The sequence below is a fragment of the Anguilla anguilla genome, chromosome 3 (assembly GCF_013347855.1).
Source record: "Anguilla anguilla isolate fAngAng1 chromosome 3, fAngAng1.pri, whole genome shotgun sequence".
Lineage (NCBI taxonomy): Eukaryota > Metazoa > Chordata > Actinopteri > Anguilliformes > Anguillidae > Anguilla > Anguilla anguilla.
Genome location: NC_049203.1, coordinates 22109967 through 22120662, shown reverse-complemented (window position 1 = coordinate 22120662; position 10696 = coordinate 22109967). Strand labels below are relative to the sequence as shown.

General features: G+C 43.7%; 2 protein-coding genes across 2 annotated transcripts; one reads left to right on the top strand and one right to left on the bottom strand.

Annotated features, from left to right (window-relative positions):
• Window positions 1–11: 11 nt before the first annotated feature.
• Window positions 12–1946, bottom strand: adat3 (adenosine deaminase tRNA specific 3). Its single transcript, XM_035409803.1, has 2 exons — window positions 1828–1946; window positions 12–1597 (listed from the first exon to the last, which is right to left on the bottom strand). The coding sequence occupies exon 2, from the start codon at window positions 1576–1578 to the stop codon at window positions 499–501; it is 1080 nt and encodes a 359-aa protein (XP_035265694.1). The 5' UTR covers window positions 1579–1597; window positions 1828–1946; the 3' UTR covers window positions 12–498.
• Window positions 1947–2160: 214 nt separating this feature from the next.
• On the top strand, window positions 2161–9879 carry iqcb1 (IQ motif containing B1). Its single transcript, XM_035408155.1, has 14 exons — window positions 2161–2433; window positions 2736–2849; window positions 3139–3304; window positions 3865–3985; window positions 4110–4203; window positions 4365–4464; window positions 4877–5049; window positions 5415–5524; window positions 5814–5935; window positions 6260–6402; window positions 6888–7036; window positions 7482–7613; window positions 8187–8343; window positions 9199–9879. Exons 2-14 carry the CDS (start codon window positions 2762–2764, stop codon window positions 9417–9419), a joined length of 1776 nt encoding a protein of 591 aa, XP_035264046.1. The 5' UTR covers window positions 2161–2433; window positions 2736–2761; the 3' UTR covers window positions 9420–9879.
• Window positions 9880–10696: the final 817 nt, after the last annotated feature.

The following is a 10696-nucleotide window of genomic DNA, read 5'->3' as shown; positions in this document are numbered from 1 at the left end:
TTCAAGTGTTGTATTTTGCAGAGAAAGGTATGAACACTTTTTTTTGCATTTATGTATTTGTGCTGCACTGGTTTGCTGGTTTGTGCATTGACACGTGCAGCTGTTACCATGGCAGTGGGTTCCCATTGGCCTCCTTTCAGTCAGTGGGGTTCATTGTATATCAACATTTATGCTCTTTATCTTGAACTACAGTTTGAGAGAAAGATATGGCTTTTCATGTGATTAAATCTTTTTTTAAAAAGATTTAATGGGCTAATAACAATTCTAACAAGTAACATTTTTAAATGAACCACTAGGCAATAGCTACTGCAGTTACTATGAAAAACCTTTAATGTCAATAAAAACCAATTGTATAAAAAGAACCTGTTAAACAAACTTAACATGAAGTGTTTTTTGTAATGCCAAATAACACATCCTTCTTACTTTTTTGTGTATTCTTTCTGGCCTACAAATGAAACACAATTTAAAAAAGACAAATGTGAATTTTAAAACGAACAGCTACTTAATTAGTGCACCGTCCTGTTTGAGTTCCTCACACTCCTGTTCTAAAACTCCTTTGAAAACCTCAAAGTGGTGATTAAGGTCCTTCTGCGTGTGGATTTTGTACTTGGTTCCCAGGGCACCGTCCTCTGAAGCGACTCCGTAAAACACCCTGCCTATCCTGGAGTGGACCAGTGCCATTGCGCACATGACACAGGGCTCGCGGGTCACATAGAGATCATACCCAGTACATATGTACGGTACCCAGCTCTGCTCTGCTTGATCCAAGCCAAGCAGGTCCACGGAGGGGGAAATGACCGTCCTGCTTTGGTGAGGTGAAGAAGTTGGGACTGAAAACTGACAGGTGGGGTACCTGTCAAACTTGTAAGCCCCGCCCCCCTGGCCCCGAGCCACAAGATCAATGCAGACCATAACGGCATGATGTAGAGGGTTAGCGCCTCCCCTGCAGTCATGACCCGTAGCAAGTACTCTCTCAGTCTGTGGATCAACAATGACGGCGCCAACAGCATCCATTCCCAGCGCTCGTCCTGCTTTTGCCGCCATTACAGCAGCAGTCATAAATTTCTGCATCTTGGCTTTCTGGTCGGCAGTAAACAGTTGTCCTTTCAAAGCCACAGTCACCCGTTTGTCCTCATGGAATGAAGTTGGCCAGTGTCTGCTGGCTTGTTCAAACTGAGGTCTGGTTAATGGAGGATATGCAGGGACTTTCACCAGGAATGGTTTCCCTAATCCACTGATGTCGACTCTGTCTGAGGGGAGTAAGGCTGAGATGGACAAATCCTCGTTGTTGGGAATCGGTTGTACATCTCTCACCAAACACACAATGACTTCTAAAGGATTGAGGCTGCCACTGTCCTTGCATGCTCTCACTCTCTTGATGTGTTGAACACCGGGCAGCGGGTAGACGGAGGCCAGCTCCTTCACGAGGCGAGAGGTTTCCTTCTTGTTGATGATAGGAGCCGCATAGGCTTCCAGTAACTCTGCGTCCTGGGACTGTTCATCCGAAAGTACGGGGAAAACGTCCCAGGCCACGGTTTCACTCTCTGACGCTTTTCTGCGTTTGCACTGTGGTTCCATCACACGAATGAATGTTTTCCTAACGAGACAGCGGACATTAACTTGTGCAAAGGTTCACGATAAGATATAACAGCACTGTGCAGTATGAAGGGCTTTGGTTTGCGTGATGTATCCTCCACGACTAATACTTTCACAACACACTGACATTAAGGCCGCTGCTTCATCACGTTTGTCGAACCAAAGCGTTTCTTTCCAGCTAAACATCGATGGAGCTAGACAATAAACTGTAATGGTATGTGGTTAACTTACCGTCTAAAAAGCAGGTTAAAACAACATACTAGTCAGCTGTGTCCAGCCCGGGCAAGACATGCAACAAGGCACTGCACGCTGCTATTGCGTTCGTGAAAATAGTCCCCTAGAAACAATGTGCACAACAAGGTTCTGTATGTCATTCACTGAAACACAAATCCAGCATGGACAATCAAACGATTTATAAAAGCACACATTGATTTAAATACAATTTGTAGTTTTTATTTTTCTTTTTTAGATGTCTAGACTTGCCCTTAACAAAAATATCTCGAACATTCGCGGAACTAATCGTTTTACAATTTTCCATAGGAACTATTTATGTGTTACGTACGGGGCAGGCTTTTATTATCAGGGATAATAAACTACTTTGTCTGAGACTCTGGTTTATTATTTTAGTATCTCTTGCTGAGAAGGAGGAGCTACAAATTCATCTAGTATAACAGAATGATCGATTTGGTTTTCTGAACACCGAAAGTGCTGTGTTCCTCTCCGTAGTCACTGTAAACACAGCACCGGAAACAGCTGTTACTAAGTAAAGAAAAACCAAACATCGGAAAGAGCGCCAGAGATAACGAGGGGCGTCCGTACAGTTTATCAGTTCACATGGTGAGTTAGAAAATAAAATGACCCATTGTATGAATGAGGAATGTCATTAGCGACTCTCTAGTATTTAAATAGCCATGGGCCAGTGTTGTTAGACAGTGGTTTCGCGGTGTAATTAATATAGACAAGAAGCTATACTATTGTTGTCAAGAATTATTGATAATAGCGACGTTAGCAGATATGACTACTACTACTACTAGTACTACTCAGTGACTTAAATTTCCACACTAAGAGCTAAAGTCGGTCCTTGCTCGGTAGCCCAGTGTGTTTTACGTTATTGTTTCAGTTTTTCTGCTTCTCTCCAGATCTAAAGGACTCGGCTCATTTTACAATGAGTGATCCTGACCTCCAGCCTCTCATCGCTGCTATTGCAAAGAAGTCGGAACAAACAGTTCCACAAGTTCTTTTTAAATTAAAAGGTAGTTGGAGAACCTATACCGTTGCTATACAAACACCTGTTTGTTTAACCTGGTTTAACTTTTTTTTTAACATTGCGTCTTATGTGTATACCTGTTTTTTTATGTCTACGTGGACAAGATTATTGTGCAATGTGGTCTACCGTAACTTCAGTAAGGTTTAACTTTCGCAAACGTTAAACGGGTAACCATCTGCCAAAGTTAGTTTTCTTTGTATGTGCATAACAACACTAATACTATAGAAATACAAAATATTTTAATTTGTTTCCTACTCTTTGCTTTTGGATTTAAGATATTTTAGGTAGAAAATCTGTAGAAGATGACAGAGACCTGGAGAAGCTTAAACAAGATCTGCATTCTTACGGTATACTCCAGTACTGCTCCGCAGCACTGAACTATGATTATGAGAACATTCAAGGAGGCTACTCATGTGTTGCGCAAATGGCCGAAATTCTCAGGTCAGTATTACTGCACCGCCCCACAAGTGTCACATACAGTACACTGTGCTTTAGACCAGTTTAGCACTTTCAATCATTTTATAGTTATTAAATTGCAAATTAACAGGTTTCTACAGGGGTCAGTATTCCAATGGCCAGACAAGGCTCCACCCTTGTCTTGTCAGTTGCCTAAATGAGTTGGGAGTGTATTTATTTATTTATTTGACTTAGGCAATCTATATGATTTGAGTCACGTTAGGTGCTGCACATGATATTTGCATCTAACCCAAACCCAGGCATATTCTCTTTGGTGAGGACCCCTTTCTCATTTTAGACACACATTTTCCCTGCCACAGCCTATGGGTAAAAGGACCGATTACTGCTTTTCAACACGTCTGAATGCCAGGAGAATTGTCCCAGTAAAATTGGATAGGTTAAGAGCATGTCCCTTAATTGCTTGGCACTGAATTACCCACCAGTCTGGACTTCAGGTTTATTGAAGAGAGAGAGAAAGGAAAGTGCCTGGTGGGAGGCCTATTTGGAAGGTGATGGAGGTTCACCTTTGTCTGTGTTCTGCACAGCTCGTGCTGTGTGGGTTTCCATCCTGTTAGAAACAAGGAGGCATTTCAGAATGAATTCCTCCCTTCTGCTGCCGACAGCTTGATGTCTCTGGCAAATCGCTTAATGGACAAAGCTGTGGAGGTAAGCTGTGTGATTTTACCTAAGTTACCTGTGAGTTAACATCAGCCATTATATTTGAATAATACACAAATGTGGCTGATTTCATGTATACATTATACTGTTTTTTTTGTTTTTTTGTGCAAAGGACAAAGGAAAGGCTGGTAGCATTCGCCTCTTTCAGAAAGTAATGGATTCCATTAGCTGGCTTTTGAAGGGACACAATGAGTTAATCCCACACGGTAAGAGCACAAGTGATACCTCCAGTCCAACAGCTAAGTCTGATGACTGCCTTGACACATCACTGACTTCAACAACCAAACAGAATGAGTATGCTTTTAATAAGCAAAACATTTATGATTTGTTGATTGGTTCCTTAATACCTGTTGTTTTTTTTCATCAGTTCTACAGTCTAAACAATATGAAGAGATACAGCTTTCAGAGAATGAGGAAATCGGTGTGATATCTCTGACACTGTTGCAAAATCTCATTCAGGCAAACAGGTATGTTATGGTTACAATCACTATTATTATTTTGGAGATTACACATGAGAATGGGTGGTGGCACATTAAAACATATGGGCTCCAATGGCATGCAATATCAATATATTAATCTAGGATGGGGCAAAAGATGGCATGGAACCACACAAACTCCCCACTGTCACAACATGGATGCATGTCCTCCATGTCCTTGGCTTTGGGTTACAGCTCATTCAGCTGGTCTGGGTTTTTTCTGCGCTGTCCACACCTCTACAAAAAATAAGCAAATAAAATCAAGCTTTCTATAGCAGTGAGTGTGAGTGCTAATGCTCTGGGTGTATTATGACCAATACACTCGTGAATCTGTCGAGTTGTGTTGAGGAGCAGACCCAATGAAACTAAAATGAACTGGATTCTCTCTCTTGTTGTCTTTCAGTGCATTCTTAAGTGACATCCGACACAGAGCTTTGAAAGGCATTTTGGACGACATCGTCTACAAGCTGGGCTGCAGCTCCGGCCCTGCAGCTGGGAGAGCGGCCGCAAGGACGCTGCTCTCATTGGCCCGCAGCCAGAGCTCCATCGCGGAGGTCATCCCGGAACAGTACCAAGGTCAGTCACCCAAACTCAGAGAAGAGGCGCGGGTGTCCCGTTTGATTGAAAGCTCAACTTTGTGTCATTTTGATTGTTGTTGGCATTTGAGGACTGCTGATGTTTTAAGCATCTTGGCAAGCTGAGCTTTGTCTGATGTGCTCGATGTTGGAGAGGCGTAGTGTAGTGGTTAATGAAGTGGACTGATGACTTATGAGTTGCAGGTTCAATTCCCATGTCAGGACATTGGGTCCTTGAGCTTAACCCTGGTTACTCCAGTCAAAATATCCAGCTGTATAAATGGATGGCATTGTCAGTCACTTTGGGTAATATAATCTAGTAAATGACCAGACTGTGAACTGTAAATGTTGTCAATGTTGTGTCAGGTTTGGACTCCCTGTTGAAGAATGATTGGATTGGAAAAGGCTTCGATGCAGAGGTTCTGCAGCTTATTGACCTTCTGTATCCTGGGGTCAGAACGCGAGAGCCAGCTCAGGTTGGTTCAGTGCATCATGTCTCCTGTCCGCTGTTTTAGTCTCTATTGATCGGCAGCACATTAGCTGCCCTCTGATGTGTGCATCTTCGCAGTCCTTTTCTTTTTAATCAATTTCAGTGCCATTCTTGGCTTTGCTCTCCTGAACAGGTAACAAGACTGTGTAGTGATGATGTGCCAGGAAGTGTCCTAGTGCAGTCCTGTATGGGAGAAAAGAAAAAACCAAGGATGAATAACAGGTAATCCAGTTAACAGTTTAGTATTTGATCCTCTTTTGTTTTTCTTCCTTTAGGACTTGTCGGAAGAGAAAGTCAGGGCAGCATGTGTGATCCAAGCAACTTGGAGGGCCTTCCAGACACGGAAAAGAATGAAAAAACTCCCAAAAGCTGTCAGCGTCCTTCAGAGAAGCTTCCGGTAATTCTTAAAACCCATAGCCTCACTTCGTTCAGAGAGCTGTATAATAATTTGTAATGTAATGATTACAAATGCACCATATGGTGCAGTACCAATACAAACCACATGGGGGAAGCAGAGCTGAGTTATTGATATTGTTTCAGTCCTGACCCAGAGAGTGATTCAGTCAGAAGGTGACCATGTGCATTGTGACATCATGCATTATTAGGTATGAATGTTTTCAGGTGTATAACAGGAGGAAGATCCCCAACTAACAGAGTACTGTAATTGTGTGTGTGTGTGTGTGTGTGTGTGTGTGTGTGTGTATGTGTGTGTGCAAGAAAGAGAGCGCAGGCGGCTCCAGGAGACGCAGGCCCAGAGGCGAAGGGCGGAGGAGGAGCTGAAGCACCAGGTGCTCCTCCGCAGACAGAGAGCGCTGCGCGAGTTCCGGCAGCGCCAGCTCCTCCTGCTGGAGATAGTGCCTGCAGGCAAGTCTGCCGTCTGTCCTCTGCCGGGGAAGGACATCCCTCCTCCCCCACAACTCCATTCTCTGCACTTTAAATGTTGAATGGCTTGTGTCCCATGGTGGTTCTGTCAGTAAGCCCTCTCAGTGCTGGGGGGGAGGGGCATTAAAATGAGACTCTAAGGACAGAAGGTGTGTGAGGGCAGGGCTTCCTTACTGAGGACTCCTGGGAGGTGAGCTGTTAGGCGCAAAATAGCTTTTATGCCTAAATATTCAGGTTTGTTCTCAAGGAATTTATATTACACCTGTCAACAATACATTTCTATGCATGCAATGTCCGTGTGTAAGTTTGTTGTGGAAATAGGGTTTTCATTTTGTGAACTAACTCCAGCCCTGCCTGCCAGTCTGTATAGAGTAGAGTTACTGTTCCCGCTGTTGTGACGTGCCGTCTGTGTGGACGTCTGTTGGCACCCTGAGAGCGTCCCCCTGACAGTGGAGTGTGTCCCCCAGGTCAGGTGGACCGCTTCCTGGGTGACCTGGATATGAGGGCCGCAGTGATGATCCAGAAGGTCTGGAGGGGGCACAGAGAGAGGCGCAACTTCCAGCAGCAGAAACAGGAACTCAGACAGTTCAAGGCTGCGGTCGCCATCCAAAGAGCGGTACGAGTCTAAGCTCAGTTACAAGGGCTCAGCCCCACATGGAGCTGGATGTGTACACACAGGTCAAACTGGTTGAAACTGGAGCAAAAAGCATTCCTTTCTGGATGTTTCACCAATTATCCTTTATTTTGTGTCATTACATGTGAGATGTGAATTTTAACATTAAAATTCTTTTAAAGTTTAAATACAGGGAAATATTTTGGTCGGTCAAACAAACCACATCCTTTAGTAGATGTTCCAAGCCAGAACATGTCCAGCTCGATGAGACAAATTTATAGCTTGTGTGATACTGAAAATCTCAGATATTCCCTATGTGAGGTTATTATGGAATGCTTCATGACTTTTTCTGGGGTTGTTGTGATTTAAATTAAAAAAAAAAAAAAAAATTGCAGTATGCAATAACAACACCACTAAATAACCTGTGTTGACTGTAATAATATCCCAGGTCCTTCGGTTTCTGAAACGTCAGAGGGTGAAAAGGCACAGGTTGTCTCCTTGGAAGGGTCCCAGAGGTCTGACGGATGCCAGGAGAACAGAGCTTAAGAAACAAGTGGATGACTACATCGCTCTTCATCCTGTGAGTTACAGCACACACACCACTGCTCTTCCTGTCAGATTGTATGCTCCAGTCAGTGAATGTCAGTCTGTCTGATGCCTGTATCTTTAAATGAACAGTGTGCTAGCAATCACAGGGCATACTGAATACATGTATTAAGCACTAATTATTACATTAAATGCATAACATTACTTGGCCAGGGTTCCTATAATTCCGAGATTAGATTCCATACCTAATGTGTCATTACTCCAAAGACAGAGTTAACAAGCTATTAGCATTCCTAGATGAACTGAACACGAGCCGCTGTGTGCATTTAATCCTCATAATATTTAATATCAGATCAGCAATGAAGAAGCTGATCCAGGATAGGCAGGCTCACCCCTGATCATAACCACAGCATTGCAGTGCCGTGAAAAAATATTTCCCCACTTCCTGATTTCCTCTATTATTGTACATTTGTCACACTGAATGGTTTCAGATATACTAAATTTAATATTTATGGCACTGTAAAGTGCAAAAAGAAGGTTGAACTGGTCCAGGGCAGTGTGCTCAATGGGCAAAGCACTACCTACAGCGCCCCCTTATGCTTCCCAGCGTCACGCGGTGTCGGCGGAGGGCTGCAGGGAGCTCCACCAGAGGGCCCAGGAGATGCTGCGGCAGCACCTGATGAGGAGGGACGCGGACCGGAGGGCGGAGCAGCACAGACAGGCCCTCCTGGCGCAGATCAACACCGACCTGGAGCTACTGACAAGTGAGCGAGGACTTGAGCCCGCCGCCCATATTTTTAGCCTTGTTTTTTCTGCTGCGGGGCAGTTTCTCGGGTCGCTGGCTGGCCGTCGCTCGGCCTCATAGAAGACTAATGGGCTTTTCGGCAACTGGTCAACCGAGTCGCTCGCTGTGCGAATGGGGGCGCCCCAGTCTGGTGAGGCATTGACAGTGCTGCTTAGAATGAAGGCTGGCGTGTTTCTGTAGTCCTGGAATGTCCAGTCTTACTTGAAAAGGGCCAAGGCGGGTGCAAGTTTTTGTTTCAACACAGCGCCTGGTTCAACTGATTAACTCGTCATGGTCTTCAATCAGGAGCTTCATAAATAGAATCAGGTGTCTCGGTGCTGGGGTAAAACAAAAACCTGCACCCACACCTGCCCTTTTTGGATAAGATTGGGCACCCCTGCTCTAGTCTTAACTGCACTTTTTTATTGACATTTTGACATTACATGCTTTTTCAGCTCTCTAAATATTGTTCTGTAAATATATAACTGTTCGCTGCACCATACTTCCAGTTGTTATTGCCTGTGCTGAAGCTTAAATTGAGTTCTGATGAGAACCTGCCAAGGAAAAATAGATTCTGAAATACAGGAACACTGACCTCAGTTAATGAATTCATTCATTATTTGTTTTTTCTTTTTGCGCTAGCACCTCTGAGCATTGGCCAGTTTTACACCGGCGCATATTTATCCAGAAATCATTTTTATCAGGAGTGTCTAAAGTGGGGAAACTCACAATATCGCCTGTTAGTCACTACTCCGGTCTAAAACCTGGCTCGAAAACAAACACAAAACTCATCACAGTGATGCTTGCGTTCATATCTGTGTTCTCACGTTTTCAGATGCTCCCGCTCTGCGGGAGGCCACGGGGGCAGAGTCGAGCGTGTTCCTGAGCCGGTCGGCTCCTGTGGCCATGCGAGCCAGACAATCCCACAATGCCCTGCTTCAGGCTGCCCGCTGCCCCTGGTGGAAGAGGCTTGGGGATGAGCCCTCGGATCCCGAATCGGTGCACAAAGACAGCATAGACGTAGACCTTCAGAGATTATACTTGGGTGGAAGTTGAACACACTATCAGTTTGGCATTTCACTAGAATACATACAGCAATAATACAGCAGTAGGTGCCATTAGATCTAGTAAGACTGGTGACTTTGAAAGACATTCCTACACAATCAGGACTGCGCTTATTATACATGCTGTCTGAAGGAACCTACTGTGATTGTAGCATCTTTGTACTTACGCTTCATTTGTTTATATTTTTGGGAATTATGTATTTAATATTTATATCTGATATATTTTTTCTAGATTACCTGCATTGTTACAGAATTTATTAAAAAAAATTTCTTTGTGGTTCCGCATCCTGTCTGTGAAGTTTTACTTCTGTGCCAATGTCTTTTTTGCCTTTCTTGTTGTATGTACTGTACAGCACTTTGTTGGCAAAGTAGCCCTGGATACAGTGAAATGCACGAGGCTGTGAATGCTTGCGATCAATAAAAGGTCTTTCATTTCGGGGAGACTAATCTACCCTGCAGGTTCCACAGACTGCTCTGTTGGGTAAACATTTCCCTGGCATACTGAGTTACCTCGCAGCGCACGGTATCCTTTCATTTGGTCCAGAAAAGACGCAGACTATCGCTGGCGGCCGTCTCCTCTCTACTCAAGGTTAGCTCTGGATTTTCTTAGACTGTATCGATCCACTCTGGCTACATATTGTTGGAATGTGATGCAAGCACCAGGGGATTTCTTAGGTTTATCATTTTCATCTTTAGACAGACTACGTTTTGTATATATTTATAAATTTAAAAAGTAGCAACCTGATTAAAATGGAGGATGAAACATTCCTATTTGTGTGGTAACCATTAGTGCAGATCACAGTATGTTCTTTTCAAATGGCAAATGAAATGGCATGAAATTTTGTCATTTACTTTGCTGTATTTCATGTGGCTATAACATAAACAGTATCAATTATAATGCCTGTGTTTGCATACCTAAATGATTAAGTGAACAGCTTTCCAAACTTGGCTTTTCATGAACATGAACATTGCAAAATAAATGTTTGCGATTGCCTTAAATCCAAATGTTGGCATACCTGCAGGAAAATGACGCATCCCTGGATATGGGGTTTGCACTTCAGGTTATGAACCCTGTTGTACGTGGTTTTTAATTTGTGATTTGCTAGTGAGTCGGAGTTTTAAATTAAAACCAGCCCCAGGCGTCAAAAGTAATTAATTGACTGGACCCCGCTTACCCTCGGTCCTTCAGAGGAGCGCTGCTAAGCTCCTGCTTTCTCAAACTGTTAACCGGTTCTAATCCTTCACCATATGCTGTTGCATACGTGCATT

What these genes read in the sequence shown, in the direction of transcription:
- adat3 (XM_035409803.1), bottom strand. Translation starts at nt 1,578, where the DNA reads ATGGAACCACAGTGCAAACGCAGAAAAGCGTCAGAGAGTGAAACCGTG.
- iqcb1 (XM_035408155.1), top strand. Translation starts at nt 2,762, where the DNA reads ATGAGTGATCCTGACCTCCAGCCTCTCATCGCTGCTATTGCAAAGAAG. An exon ending in AATCTCATTCAGGCAAACAG is followed by an intron (nt 4,465 to 4,876) that starts GTATGTTATGGT and finishes GTTGTCTTTCAG; the next exon opens with TGCATTCTTAAGTGACATCC. An exon ending in GAACGCGAGAGCCAGCTCAG is followed by an intron (nt 5,525 to 5,813) that starts GTTGGTTCAGTG and finishes TTCTTCCTTTAG; the next exon opens with GACTTGTCGGAAGAGAAAGT.